Source organism: Chanodichthys erythropterus, chromosome 16 (genome assembly GCF_024489055.1).
Source record: "Chanodichthys erythropterus isolate Z2021 chromosome 16, ASM2448905v1, whole genome shotgun sequence".
NCBI classification, from domain to species: domain Eukaryota; kingdom Metazoa; phylum Chordata; class Actinopteri; order Cypriniformes; family Xenocyprididae; genus Chanodichthys; species Chanodichthys erythropterus.
This window is the reverse complement of record NC_090236.1, coordinates 39,890,153-39,906,317: the sequence shown is the minus strand read 5'-3', so window position 1 is coordinate 39,906,317 and position 16,165 is coordinate 39,890,153. Positions and strand designations below refer to the sequence as shown.

General features: G+C 38.2%; 1 protein-coding gene across 2 annotated transcripts in view; it reads left to right on the top strand.

Annotated features, from left to right (window-relative positions):
• LOC137003451 (NLR family CARD domain-containing protein 3-like) overlaps nucleotides 1-16,165 on the top strand; it is a 44,789-nt gene that overhangs the window by 13,292 nt on the left and 15,332 nt on the right. For both annotated transcript variants that reach the window (XM_067363617.1, XM_067363616.1), the window contains exons 4-7: nucleotides 8,010-8,123; nucleotides 8,350-8,463; nucleotides 8,547-10,334; nucleotides 14,020-14,193. In XM_067363617.1, the coding sequence (XP_067219718.1) occupies nucleotides 8,010-8,123; nucleotides 8,350-8,463; nucleotides 8,547-10,334; nucleotides 14,020-14,193 (2,190 nt within the window). The remainder of the gene's footprint in view (nucleotides 1-8,009; nucleotides 8,124-8,349; nucleotides 8,464-8,546; nucleotides 10,335-14,019; nucleotides 14,194-16,165) is intronic.

Below are 16,165 nucleotides of genomic sequence, written 5' to 3'. Positions count from 1 at the left end.
GCCCACAGTGCATGTCAGATCAAATGAGAATCATGAGGTCAAAGGATCTGCCTGAAGAGCTTAAAGACAGAATTGTGGCAAGTAGGCATGTGATGGTATCAAATTTTCATGTTGCGATTAATTGCTGAAGCTTTTGTCACGGTATACGGTATTATCACGATATTAAAATAAGTTGCAAAAAAAATGTCATAGTTTAACAGGTTTAAGAACTCTTTTTGAAATAAAACAGAAACAACTCTGAATGTTTAAATACAATAATACACTACAAAAAATATATATAAAGTGAAATTTTCAAACATTAAAATGCAAAAGAATTAGGCTATAAAGAACAACAGATAACACTTTACAATAAGGTCTCATTGTAATGCATTAACTAAGATTGAGCAACAGCTACATATGTTACAGAAAGTTTTATTTTTTTGTTAATGTTAGTTTAGAAACCCAACTGATCATTGTTAGTTTTATCTCAGGTCCATTAAATAAGTTCTTTTGATTTGAGTAATGTTATTAAACAGTAACTAACAGAAATTAACATTAACTAAGAATAATTCATGCTTTATAAGTATTTTTCATTGTCAGTTTGGTAATAATGAATTAACATGTTAACTAATGAAGCCGTATGACTTTAAGTTTTACTGAACAATAACAAATAATCAGAACATTTCTAATCATTAGGGCATGTTGTAGTCCAGATTAAAATATAAAAATGTTTAGGTCTGAAAATAAATATCCTTTTAAGTCTTTTTTAATTATTCAGTTTTTGGTGCTGTGATGAACAACACTGAGATTACAAAAAAATTAATGGCTGTTTGAAGCATTTTAAAAACTTCACTAGCGCAGTTGCTTTGTTTGCGCGGTTTCCGTGGTAACCGTTGCACTCTGCTGTTCCATCAGCGCCCTCTGCTGTCAGAGAGTGAACGCGCACTTTCATTCAGCACGTCTCCTTCACTCGTTCCGCCCTTCCGCCATGTGCTTCTCGTGCACGATGGGCTTGTTTACATCTGAGCGCATGTCCATTTGACGCAGAATACAGCGGTGTTGTGCATTTTATACGAGTGATGGGTAAAGTATTCTTAATTGCATTATAAAAAAATAATTGGTAATAAATTATTATTTACGGTATTCTTAAGTGCCCATGATTACAATATCGTGCATATTCATTATCGCGATTTATTGCATTACCGAATATCGGCACAAGTCTAGTGGCAAGGCAAAGATCTGGCCAAGGTTACAAAAAAATTTCTGCTGCACTTATGGTTCCTAAGAGCACAGTGGCCTCCATAATCCTTAAATGGAAGACGTTTGGGACGACTAGAACCCTTCCTAGAGCTAGCCGTCCGGCCAAACTGAGCTATCGGGGGAGAAGAGCCTTGGTGAGAGAGGTAAAGAAGAACCCAAAGATCACTGTGACTGAGCTCCAGAGATGCAGTCGGGAGATGGGAGAAAGTTGTAGAAAGTCAACCATCACTGCAGCCCTCCACCAGTCGGGGCTTTATGGCAGAGTGGCCCGACGGAAGCCTCTCCTCAGTGCAAGACACATGAAAGCCTGCATGGAGTTTGCTAAGATGGTGAGAAATAAGATTCTCTGGTCTGATGAGACCAAGATAGAACTTTTTGGCCTTAATTCTAAGCGGTATGTGTGGAGAAAACCAGGCACTGCTCATCACCTGTCCAATACAGTCCCAACAGTGAAGCATGGTGGTGGCAGCATCATGCTGTGGGGGTGTTTTTCAGCTGCAGGGACAGGACGACTGGTTGCAATCGACGGAAAGATGAATGCGGCCAAGTACAGGGATATCCTGGACGAAAACCTTCTCCAGAGTGCTCAGGACCTCAGACTGGGCCAAAGGTTTACCTTCCAACAAGACAATGACCCTAAGCACACAGCTAAAATAATGAAGGAGTGGCTTCACAACAACTCCGTGACTGTTCTTGAATGGCCCAGCCAGAGCCCTGACTTAAACCCAATTGAGCATCTCTGGATAGACCTAAAAGTGGCTGTCCACCAATGTTTACCATCCAACCTGACAGAACTGGAGAGGATCTGCAAGGAGGAATGGCAGAGGATCCCCAAATCCAGGTGTGAAAAACTTGTTGCATCTTTCCCAAAAAAGACTGATGGCTGTATTAGATCAAAAGGGTGCTTCTACTAAATACTGAGCAAAGGGTCTGAATACTTAGGACCATGTGATATTTCAGTTTTTCTTTTTTAATAAATCTGCAAAAATGTCAACAATTCTGTGTTTTTCTGTCAATATGGGGTGCTGTGTGTACATTAATGAGGAAAAAAATGAACTTAAATGATTTCAGCAAATGGCTGCAATATAACAAAGAGTGAAAAATTTAAGGGGGTCCACTTTCCATACACACTGTGTTTATGCTAGGTGTTTGTGTTAAATTGAGCCTATAGTTTCCACTGCAAAGAAAATATATCTCTGTGGTAATTAGGAATATGTTATAATAACGCTAATCCCATCCTGGGCACGGTGGGCAATAGGTGTACCTGCTCTTCCTCTCTCATCTCCATCACCTTCTCTCTTTCTCTTTCTCTTTCTCTTTCTCTTTCTCTCAGTCTCCTTACCTTGACCTGTATCTCTTCCCTTGCCAAAGCTGAGCTCTGACTGACAGTCTTTTCATTTTCATCTGTCCGTGAAGAAAGTTAACATAGGGTCAACTGATTTTCATTTTATGAGTCATTTTATTAGACTAGTGAATTTACTAAAATCTACCAGGACAGCTGTGCATTTACATTTACATTTATTCATTTGGCAGACGCTTTTATCCAAAGCGACTTACAAGTGAGGAATACAACAAGTGAATAGTCATGATGAGGCAAATAGACATGTGCAAATAGAAGTTCTCACAATACAAGTTTTAGGCAGTGCTCAGAGTATCATAAGGATTTGATACTCTGAAACTCAAAGGATTTTTTTTTTTTTTTTTTTTTTTTTTTTAGGATGAGGATTTGCTCACGAAAGAGATGAGTTTTCAGCTGTCTTTTGAATATTGCAAGGGATTCTGCATTGGAAGGAAGATTGTTCCACCAGCAAGGAACTGAACGAAAATGTTCTGGGCTGCGTTTCCCAAAAGCATCGTAAGCTTAAGTTGATCGTAGCTCCATTGAAACCAATGGAGCTACAATCAACTTAGGCTTACGATGCTTTTGGGAAACTCTGCCCTGTAGAGTGATTTTGTGCCTCTCTGTGATGGTACCACGAGCCTTCGCTCATTTACTGAGCGTAGGCTTCTGGTGGGATGTAGACTCGTAAGAGTGAGTGGAAGTAGGAGGGTGCTGAGCCTGTGGTAGATCTGTGAGCAAACGTCAATGCCTTGAATTGATGCGAGCAGCAAGTGGTAGCCAGTGCAGAGAGATGAAGAGAGGCGTGATGTGGGCTCTTTTGGGCTTGTTAAAGATGAGACGTGCTGCAGCATTCTGAATCAATTGTAGAGGTTTGATTATGCATGATGGCAGTCCAGCCAGAAGAGCATTGCAGTAATCAAGCCTAGAAATGACCAGGGCCTGGACGAGAAGTTGCGTTGCATGTTCTGTTAGAAAGGGCCTGATTTTCCTGATGTTGTGTAGTGCAAATATGCATGACCAAGCTGTCTTTGCAATGTGGTCTTTGAAGGTCAGTTGGTCATCAAGGATTACTCCAAGATTTTTGGCTGAATTTGATGGGGTAATTGAGGATGTACCTAGCAGGATGTTGAAATCATGAACTGTTAAATGTTTCTGTTAATTTACACCCAAATTTCAACATGATTAACCTGTTATTTTTAATAACTGCGCCTTACTGTTAATTTTAGGAAATATATGTTAAATAACACTTCATTTTTGTTATTTAACACCTCATTGTTAAATAACACCTCTATAATATAATCTTGCATAGCCTGTTCCACAGACAGAAATAAGAAAGTTTGCTGTGTTTTCTGTGCATGCGCAAATGTGTTTGTTATCGTGAGTGTAATAGCCTTTTATTACCCTATTAATACACAGCAAAATCCCCAGTGTTAAATTAACACCCAAAGTGTACATATGAGTCCATCTTACCGGGTTTTAAAAAGTAACACTGAAGCAGCGTTAAAGTTAATGAGATAATTGATTGATGATTGAGCAATAATTGACAATTAGTGGAGACACCTGATGTTAAGCAGAATCATTGAAGGAAAGAGAGAAAAAAGGTGTTAATTAATGTTTTATGGAATGTTTCATTTCAAGTCACCATGAAAGAGGCCAGCGTTTGCTTTAGTTGGGCTCTTGACTCTTTACCTTTTATTATTAATTTTTTCTCTGATTGCTCCAACTTTGTGTTTGTAAATCACATTTGTTATAGTCAGAGAAAATGTGATCCAGTCACAACATAATTTGATGATGATATTGTCATCATGGCCTGATGTCTATTATAGTCTAAATCTCTGACCATATGCTTGATGTGTAGCTTTAGTATTAATGATTGTAGTCCTGTGATTTTACAGTTTGAGATCCAACAGCAGGATGTCCTTTTTTTAAGAATAATACATTATGAACTGAAGCTTCAGTGTTTAAACACACACAGACATCAAGAATCAGCATATGATTCTCAAGAACGGTGACAATAAATAAATACAAAATACTGACAAACAGATCAACTCTGAACATCACAAAACAACCTAGTCACAACAAAACAACAGAAAAATAAAAGCAAACATGAACAATCTACGAAAATTACAGGACAATTCAGCTGCATAATTTATTCATGCAGCAATGCATGATGGGAGCCATGGATGAGTTTTGATTGGTGGCTCCCATCATGCACTGCAACATGAAGCACTTTGTTTGATTTTCACCATTGTTGAGGGTCATATGCTGATTCTTGATGTCTGTGTGTGTGTTATTTATTTATTTTTTTAAATCTTCAGATTATAAAAGCTCTTCTGGATTTACTAGAAAGAAGTAATATAACGTCTATATGACCCGTCAATACTGGATGTCACCAATTAATCTGACCATTTCACTAAGAGAATATCATCATCAAAACAAAACCATTATGACTGTGCTTCCCAAAACATTGTAAACCTAAATTAATAACCTTTGGCTTACATCACTAATGGGAAACACAGCCCAGATTATAATTTCTCTGACCATAACAAATGTGCTCTACAAACACAAAGTTGGAGCAACCAGAGATAAATTAATGTTAATAAATAGAGTCAAGAGCCCAACTAAAGGAAATGCTTTTCACCATCATGGTGACTTCAAACTAAACTTTCATTAAAACATTAACATCTAAACATCTGTTAATTCTCAATAAGAACTTTTGTTGATGTATGACAGAAATCAAATCAAACTGGTTAATAATAAGTTAAATAATGTTTAATAGCTGGAATTCAGTTGTAGATGTTGTGTCTCTCTCTTTTTCTCTTGTTGCTTCTTCAATGATTCTGCTTATTAACATCAGGGGTCACCACTTATTGTCAATCATCACTCAATCATCCATCAATTATCTCATTAACTTTAACACTGCTTCAGTGTTAATTTTTAACACCCAGCAAGATGGACTCATATGTACACTTTGAGTGTTAATTTAACACAGGATTTTGCTGTGTATGTAACCAGGAGTCACAGTGTATATCCTTGGTTTGAGTCTTTTTAGTTGAATTTTAGCTGTTCAGGGAACATTAAATGTTGAGGTTTAGGGCCCTATCTTGCACCAACGCAGAGCAAAGCCAAATGCAAGTGTCTTTGCTAGTTTAAGAAAGACACAGTTGTTATTTTGTTTTATACATTTTTGCAATATTACTTGAAACTGTCTTTACTAACTGATAAAAGACAATTTATTAGGTGCACTGAAAGGAATAATATTAATATACATCATCTGTGCACGAGGTAGGGCCTTAAAGGTGCCATCAAACGTTTTTTTACAAGATGTAATATAAGTCTAAGGTGTCCCCTGAATGTGTCTTTGAAGTTGCAGGTCAAAATACCCCATAGATTTTTTTTTTAATTAATATTTTTAACTGCCTATTTTGAGGCATAATTAGAAATGCGCCGATTCATGCTGCAGCCCCTTTAAATCGCGCGCTCTCTGCCCCCTCCCGAGCTCTCATGCATGCATACATCGGATTATGTGAGTATTGGATTTAATTTGATGTTTACATTTGATTCTGAATGAGTTTGATAGTGCTCCGTGGCTAACGGCTAATGCTACACTGTGTTTATGCATTATACAGGCTGCAAGTGTTTAATAATGAAAATAGCAACGCTCTTGTCTTCGTGAATACAGTAAGAAACGATGGTAACTTTAACCACATTTAACAGTACATTAGCAATATGCTAACGAAACATTCAGAAAGACAATTTGCAAATATCACTAAAAATATCATGTTATCATGAATCATGTCAGTTATTATCGCTCCATCTGCCATTTTTCGCTGTTGTCCTTGCTTGCTTACCTAGTCTGATGATTCAGCTGTGCACATCCAGATGTCCTGCCCGTGTCTAATGGCTTGATCATGGGCTGGCATATGCAAATATTGGGGGTGTACATATTAATGATCCTGACTGTTACATAACAGTCGGTGTTATGTTGAGATTCGCCTGTTCTTCTGAGGTCTTTTAAACAAATGAGATTTATATAAGAAGTAGGAAACAATGGAGTTTGAGACTCACTGTATGTCATTTCCATGTACTGAACTCTTGTTATTCAACTATCAATTTTCAATTCGATGGCACCTTTAAAAACATCAGTTCAGCGATGATCATGTAAACGATTGGCCCTCTGGCTTGTCAATCACTGCCATTACCTTCCTTTGTGAGAGACGTGTGCGGCTGCGCGCTCCAGTAACTTTCCACAGGCGCCGCATGCAATGTTTTGTCAGGAGTAACAACTGCAGATTATGAGTTACCTGCTGTGAGTCCGACATAATGAATCCACTAACACGACACAGCGAATGCTGGTGGTAAACACTCGTGTTCCAATATTCCTGCACGAGTTTTGGGAGGCGTTCCCTCAAAATGAGCTGTGAAGGAGGGGGGCTGTTCTTACGCATACGCTCATTTCAAAAACTCACTAACAGTCTTTGGTTTCTCAGTCGATGAAAAGATCCTCTGTATCACCTTTGACAGGAATTAACTGTTAAAATAACAGGAAAATAATGGTAACCCTGCTGCCAGTAATTTCCTGTTATTTAACAGGGAAATAATTAACAGTGTGATTTAGAGTCGGATTGGCAGTTTTTCCCAGGTTGAGCTGCAGATGATGTTCTTTCATCCATGCTGAGATGTCCACCAGACAGCTTGAGATTCATGCAGCTACTGTGGGATCATCTAGTTGGAATGAAAGGAAGAGTTGTGTGTCATCAGCATAGCAATGGTTGGAGAAACCATGTGCCTGTATGATGGGTCCATGTGATGTAGTGTAAATGGAGAAGAGGAGGGGTCCAAGAACTGAACTCTGAGGAACCCCTGTGGTCAGTTGATGAGCTTTGGATACCTCTCCAGGCAACCCTGAAAGACCTTCCTAAATTCATTCACAATATGTGCACTGTTAATCTTATGCCTAGTATAAAGTAATAACGTAAATTATAATTCTAAATGGCGAAATTTGACAAAAGCTTATTAGTTTGCATCACTGAGTATTTCTGTCAGTCGTTTAATATTTATATCGTAAAACAGGCTAAAGCTACTTTAGCTACTTACATCGTTCATAACTGTTAACTGAAGCGTTGCACTGGAATTTGCGTTCAGCGCCTGTGAACATAAACCCCACCTACATTGATTTGATTGGTCATCTAAAACATTTTGACATTGACGAAAGCTGTTAGACTGCTGAGGCAGCTCAAATGATAATTTGGTTATCTTGGCATTTTGCAATATCCTTGCAACACCAAAGTAGAAAGGATATTAGGCAATTATTTCACAACTTTTATTATATACACCTCGAAAAAATACCAAGGTCCGGACCTCAATGGTGGGTATGGCCCTTAATAGAGTGATTTGAAATATTTACATTAATCTCCCTCTGTTTTAGCTCAGTTCTTCAGAAGAGATCAGAACCAGAGTCCAGCTGTGTGTCTATGAAGAGTGATGCGTCTATGGGTCATCCAATACATTTTAAGAGTGGAGATACACAGACTGGCCTCAGGTATATCATTTCTATAAAAATATGGCTATATTATGGCATTTTATGTTGTCATGTATTTTAGTAGAATGTAAGTTATTACATTCTTCTTGTGCTTTTTGGTGGGTATTTATCTATATTTTATAGTGTAACAAACACACTTTAAAGTGATTTCTTTAATTATATATAAATAATTGAGTTGATGAATACAGTAATTTTAAGTATTCACATTAATCTCCCTCTGTTTTAGCTCAGTTCATCAGAGGAGATCAGGACCAGAGCCCAGCTGTGTGTCTATGAAGAGTGACATGTCTATAGATCAGCCAATACATATAAAGAGTGGAAATTCACAGACTGGCCTCAGGTAAAACATTTCTATAACAGATATTTGAATTTGAATATATGATTCATTAAACCATGTAATAATGTGGAGTTTTGATTTTACAGTCATAAAGCCTCCAGCCTCAACACATTTAGATCAAACCTGAGGAAGAAGTTTCAGTGTCTGAATGAAGGAACAGCAACGCAGGGAAACGCAACACTCCTGAATGAGATCTACACAGAGCTCTACATCACAGAGAGTGAAAGTGGAGAGATCAATAATGAGCATGAGGTGAGACAGATTGAGACACAATCCAGGAGAGAAGCAACAGAGGACACACCAATCAAATGCAATGACATCTTTAGACCTTTACCTGGACAAGACAAACCCATCAGAACTGTGCTGACAAAGGGAGTCGCTGGCATTGGAAAAACAGTCTCTGTGCAGAAGTTCATCCTGGACTGGGCTGAAGGGAAAGAGAATCAGGACATCCAGCTCATATTTCCACTTCCTTTCAGAGAGCTCAACTTGATGAAGGACAAAACACTCAGTCTTTCAGATCTTCTTCATGTCTTTTTCCCTGAAACAAAAGAAATGGAAATATCTAGTGATGAATATAAAGTGCTGTTCATCTTTGATGGTCTGGATGAGTGTCGTCTGTCTGTGAACTTTAAGAGCAAAGTGAAACTGTGTAATATATCTGAATCAGCCTCAGTGGACGAGCTGCTGATGAACCTCATTGTTGGGAATCTGCTTCCCTCTGCTCTCATCTGGATCACCTCCAGACCAGCAGCAGCTGATCTCGTCCCCTCTGAGTGTGTCCATCGAGTGACAGAGGTACGAGGATTCAATGAGCCACAGAAGGAGGAATACTTCAGGAAGAAAATCAGTGATCAGAGTCTGGCCAATACAGTCATCTCACACCTGAAGTCATCAAGGAGCCTCTTTATTATGTGTCACATCCCAGTGTTCTGCTGGATCTCAGCCACTGTTCTAGAGAAGATGTTGAGTGAAGCAGAGAGAGGAGAGATTCCCAAGACACTCACTCAAATGTACACACACTTCCTGATCATTCAGACCAACATCAAACATGAGAAGGACTATAAGAAGAAAGTGAAAGATGAAGACATGATTCTCAAACTGGGGAATCTGGCTTTTCGGCAGCTTGTGAAAGGAAACCTGATCTTCTATGAGGAAGACCTGAGAGAGTGTGGTATTGATGTGACAGAAGCATCAGTGTACTCAGGATTGTGCACTCAGATCTTCAGAGAGGAGTTGGGTTTGCATCAGGGGAAAGTCTTCTGCTTTGTTCATCTGAGCATCCAGGAACATCTAGCAGCTCTATATGCACACATTTACTGTACAAACAAGAAAAGAAATGTGTTTGAAAAAGCCAAACAAAATCTCTTTTCTAAAATTTCAAACCAGAAGAAATATTATTCATTATCTAAGCTACATCAGAGAGCTGTGGATGAGACTTTACAGAGTAAGAATGGACATCTGGACCTTTTCCTGCGTTTCCTTCTGGGCCTCTCATTGAAGTCCAATCAGACTCTCTTACGAAAACTACTGAAACAGACAGGAAGCTGCTCCTACAACGAGGAAACAGTTCAGTACATCAAACAGAAGATCACGGAGAATCTCTCACCAGAGAGATCCATCAATCTGTTCCACTGTCTGAATGAACTGGGAGATGATTTACTGATGCAGGAGATCCAACGTTATCTGACATCTGGAAAAATAAGAGAAACCAAACTCTCCTCTTCACAGTGGTCAGCTCTGGTTTATGTGTTGCTGACATCAGAGCAGACGATGGATGTTTTTTATCTAAAACAGTTTATTGGAGAAGAAAATACAGCAGATGAAGTTCTTCAGAAGCTGCTGCCTGTGGTTAAAGAATCCAGATCAGCTCAGTAAGAAACACTGACAACAATCACTCCACTTTCACAACATGATCTCATTTATGTATTTAGCATGTGCTGTTTTGTAGTTTGATAATAAGGCAAATAGAAGAGTGTTAGTGGTATTTAATGTTAAATGCTGTTGTTGTGATAGAAATAGAAATAGTTATCATTTTCACGAACACGAGCAGATCTGTTTCCTCACTAGAGAAGCATTTAGTATTTCTGCCTGGAAAGCCTTGTAAATAGCAAATACGCCATGGTGCGAGCGCAACTAGCTTTTAAAGAGAATGGGAGATCGCCCTCTGATTGGTATATTGCACGTTACGCCAAAAACACACCCATGACTTATTAGGAGAATGGGGCCATTTTTCCCGTCGTTAAACTAGCAAAAACAGATTCAGACACACCCTAAGTGCACTTAAGGCGTGCGCTTTAGACCATGCATTTTTTTTTTAAAACATTACACATTTAGATATAAACACCCATCATACAAACCTCAGCAATGGTGACAACAAAAAATTCAGATAAACAGATCAACTCAACATCACAAAACAAGCTGTTAAAAAGTCACAAGAAAAACGACAGCAAAAATTAAATGAAATGGTGATATCTGTCAGTAGAACGGCAAATTTTTGGGCCACTTATAATATGTACGTGAAAAAAAAATAAACATTTGTGACCCGCTCTGGCGACATGAGTTGGAAGTCGCAACATTCTATTTTAAGATATGGACCAATAATGTGAAAAAACAATGAAAAAATCGAGCTAATTAAGCTAATTTCAAAGAACAGACTTTCAAAAATAATCTTCCAAAGTTTCGTAGTCCAGATAATTGAGTAAAGGTATTTAAATGGCTATTAAATTTGACATGGAACTCCTCTCATCACTTATGAGCATTTCCCGGTATCCCCTGAAACATCTCTGCTCTCCAAATATGGTGTTACACGTTGTATAGAACCAATCAAAAAGCTTAGAAATGTAAACACACTGACATAAACGCTGATTTTTATCAATCCGAAGCCCCTTTTCGACTGACAGGCACGCAATCGGTCAAGCCATCCTCCTGTCAGACTAGCGCGCGCTCTGTGTAAACAAGGTAGCAGATCTCCTCAATGTCTAGTTGTGAATCAGTTAGCGGTGATCGAGATGTCAAGTTAGCCAAAAACTTTTGGTGTAAAGGGTGTAAACTCAACGATGGAGAGCCGTGTTTTCTGCCATTTGATGAAGATTTCATTTACGAGACACGTCTGTCTATGGCCTCTCTCTTTCTCTCTCTCTCTCTCTCTCTCTCTCACTCACTCACACACACACACACACACATGTTAGGTTTTTGTGAATTGTGGGGATTTTCCATAGGCGTAATCATAGGCGCCAATTTATGTTTCTGCTGGTGGGTGCCCAGACCGCAGACCCCACCCCCCCCCCCCCCCCCATTACATCTAGATTTAGATAAATACGCGCTCAATTTTCGTATTTCCTAATGGTCTCGTGGTAGAATATTTGTCATTAGAGTGAGAGGTCCAGCCGTGCTCGAATTATCATAAATGTTTGTATATCATGTTTGTGTGCATTTTGCTAGTGATTTCCCTGGACAGAAGAGTCAAGCGATGTCTGAAGACTAACTTACACAAGCCATAACATTCCTCGGCATGATTTCAAAAACAACTTGTTTCAGCACCAGTTCACTTCTTATTTAACTCAAATCAACATAAACTGGATGTTTTATTTGCATTATATCCGTGCAGCAAGATGACAATTTCGACCCAAAAGCACACTTTTCACGAGTGTTGTCGCGAGTCAAGCTCTCGCTGATATCTGATGCAAGAAGAGTTTGAGTTTGAGCGTGCACATGCATCTGATCTAGACCATTTGTGCTCACGCATCACTTGGATGCTCTCTCGACGTTTGCCATTAAAATATCGCAGTAGAAACGGCCTTAAATAAACTATAAAACAGGGATCGTGTCTAAAAGATCCAATCGATTTTTTTATATTGGTTAAAATCAGTGGAGAATATCTCGTATTTTTCCGTGGGTGCTTGACCATTTCCTCGCCTATGGGCGTAATGCATTTTATACTATACAAACTGTATTTTCTATACCCCTACACTACCCGTAAACCTACCCATCACAGGAAACTGTGCACACTTTTACTTTCTCACAAAAACATAATTTAGTATGTTTATAAATCCATTTACCGCTGGCTGGTCCCCACAATGTAGGTGAACTCAGGTTTATATTACATTGTGGGGACATTTAATAGCATTTATATATCTAAAAATGTCTTTGGTCAAATTAAGTTGTAAAATAAATAGTTTATCCCTTTAAATGCAATGGATTTTGAAAGATATCAACAAAAAAACGGGCAAAAAACTTTAAAAGCGATTTTCTCAGGTTTTCAATTGGAAAAAGAGGGCAGACGACCATAATTCAAATGGGTATATCTTTAAAACCATTCAAGGTATGACTTTGACTAGGATATTTTAAAGCTTATTGTCTCATCTTGATACCAAAATCTCAATTTTGAAATTTGGGTCACTGACTCATTTTGCTGGATCAGGTCACATTTTTCCAATTTTTCCAATTTTCCAATTTTGTCTTGTGAAGCATTAATGTGTGTCACTATTTGTTTTTAGCTCCCTGTGGTTTTCTACTAAAAAAAAAAGAAAAAAAAGCTTTAGATATTTTAAATTAAAAGTTATGTAATGAAGTTTTTAAAGGTATTTAAGAGGAATTAATAAATAATTTATTAGCAACTAGAATTCACTGCATTTGAACTAATTGTAAATAATATTTTATTATAAAATATGCACAAATTCCCTCAAAGGACTTTGTCAATTTTTCGATTAAAAATTGAATGAATCACATAGTGTATTTTCTATTGGAAAAAAAACAACAATGACATTTGAAAAAAGTAGGTTACATTTTTTAAATGGTTAAACATAAATAATGCCTACTGAAATGCTGAAATAGATATAAATGATTGAAAAAAAAATTCGATAAAGCACACGAGTATAAATGTCTGTTGAATTTACTACATTAATAAAAGTAAATGAATATGTTTACTCTAGTACATTTCCACAGACACTTTTGTTAATTCAGTCAGGACCACTTAAGTCAAAAATTACAAGAGACAAAATTTAGTCAATTTTTTATTGGCATATTTGCTAAAGTTACAATTTGGCGGTATGGCTCTGTTCTAAATTCCCCGTCCTTTCATGAGCTCCATGAAAGCCAAGACTGGGAACAGCAGCAGCTTCTGGGGACAACCTCCCATTTTTTAACTAGGAGAGCAGCAGAAAATCCCCCTATTTAGAACAGAGCATCAATGACAACAGAATGACACTGATTAAGTTATACACAAGTTTGAGGAGCTGGGGAGGAGGTGGGTTGCAAGCAGCGTGCAGCGGAAGCAGCCAAGCAGGCAGAGAGACGGAAGCTGCGTTTAAGTAATGCGCCTTATTTTAGAGTTGTCAATGGAGTCCATAGAAATTGGATCAGCTGATATGGGTGGGGTTGAAATTTGAGAATCAGCTGATAGCGGAGCTTGACTACGAGGCCTGCCTGAACTAACGCTGACGCTTAATTTTTGTGACTGAATTTACAGAAAATACCTGCAAATGCAAAAGTGTTTGATAGTGACTGATCTGATTGTCAAACTAATATCATGTTTGCTATTGCTGTGTGTGTTTGTAGGCTCTCTGGCTGTATGGTGACAGAGAAAGGCTGTGGTTATTTGTCTTCAGCTCTGAGTTCAAATCCCTCACACCTGAGAGAGCTGGATCTGAGCTACAATCACCCAGGAGATTCAGGAGTCAAGCTGCTCTCTGACAAACTCAACCATCCAAACTACAGACTGGACAAACTCAAGTAAGTCAAGCTGGAGGAGTTTTGTAACAAGCTTAGTTTTAGTTATACTTGGAGATATTCAATGCTTGAATCTGATTGGTTGACCAACATTCTAAGGTGTGCAATTATTTTCCAGTAAACACACAGCTACAGTTGTTCTAAGCAGGTCTTGACCCCTATTACAGTTCAATATCACATTGCAAAAATATTGAAAAATGATATCAAATGTCCTTACAACCTACAACAAAACAACTAAAACCCACAAAGAAAATGATCAAGCAAATAATCTTACAAACAACAGGATAAAATTTACAAATTATTTCCATAATTTTACCACAATTTTTTTTTTTTTTCTGTGGAAAGGACACACTTTCTCCTATGGCTGTCGCAGTGAAGGAATTTCCTTTGCAGGGATTTTGTGTGGCTCAACATCACAATATTTATAATAAAACACTGATTCGTTTATGTGGAAAGGACACACATTCACTAAGCATGCATACGCAAAAATTTGTGTGTGAAATCTGCATACGAATGTTTTCACAAACAAACCATGATTCATCAACATTAGCTCTTAAATGAATTCTAAATTTATGAAAAAAATGTGAAATGCAAAAATCACAATTATAAATATGTGACTTGACCTGAAGAAGGACAGATGAAGGTATTCGCAAATGCTCAATCGATATCTCTCTGTCTATTTAGGCTTGTTCAGTGCAAATCTAGGGTGCCTCTGTACTAATCACAATACAGAGTATTGAGTAGGACAAAGTAGAGACCTTGATCTTTGTCTCTGACATTCAGAACAAGTAAAATGAAAAATGTGATAAAAGAATGAGACCCACTATACTTTTATTTAATTTTCCTTTCAGGAGACACAAGACTCTATAACTTATCAAATGTAGTCATTGCAGTTTAGAACAGTGTTCACATCCACCACATATATATTATTTCACTGCTGTGCATCACTTGGATATGTGGTCTTGTGCGTCACCTTCATCTGACCTGCTTCCAGCTGATGTGAGCCCGTCTGTGCCATGGTGTGCTGGTGATCCATTTCACAATCTGAAACGAAGAAACCAGTGTTTATGCTCATACTTAGTTGTTGTCAACGGTGTCAAAAGTATTCACATTCAATACTCAAGTAGAAGTATAGATACTAGGGTTTAAAAATACTTCTGTAGAAGTTGAAGTATCAACTCAAGCTTTTTACTCAAGTAAAAGTGTAAAAGTACTGGTTTTAAAACTACTTAAAGTATAAAAGTAAAAGTAATGGACAAAAGCTTAGGCCGTGTCACAGGGGTCTATTGTGCACTCCACCTCCTCAAAATGTCATCAATAACCTTTATTGGAATGTAAATGTACATCCAAGCTTAACTGCAGGAATCTGTGAGGGCAGCGGACAAGAAAAATGTGGGTAGTTTTGGTGTACCCAGGGCAGGCTTAGTAACAATCAGGGCTTGACATTAACACCCGCCAACCCGCCAAAGTTTTCAGCTGTTTCAGTTCACACCGCACCGACAAACGCCAACAAACTTGTCTGTTAGAGTTTGTTGGATAGGTGTAGGCGTTGGTTGGAGTCTGTTTTTACCAGACTGAACATGTTTAATCGGCGTTTGTTTGGTCGTCTGAGCATCCAACAAACGGCAACAAACTCTCGGTGCGTTCCAAATGGGATATATCGCCCTCCGAAGGGCACTTCGGAGTGAAAACAATCATGGCCGCCATATTGAAGGGTCGTTCCAAACCGAAGTGTTCAAAACTGGCCACTTTAAAGGGCCCTTCGGAATGAAGGATTTCAAAGGGTATAACTGATGGACACTTCAGACCCCCATGATCCTTTGCACAGTGAAGTTGTTTGTCGACACAGAATGGGTACAGGAGGCTCGGAGTTCGATTTTACCTATAAATGTATGTATAGTATTTTTCTATAGGCTACTACTTTAATATTTATACGAGTTAGATTTAGTACATTATTATGGTCAAAACGACATTG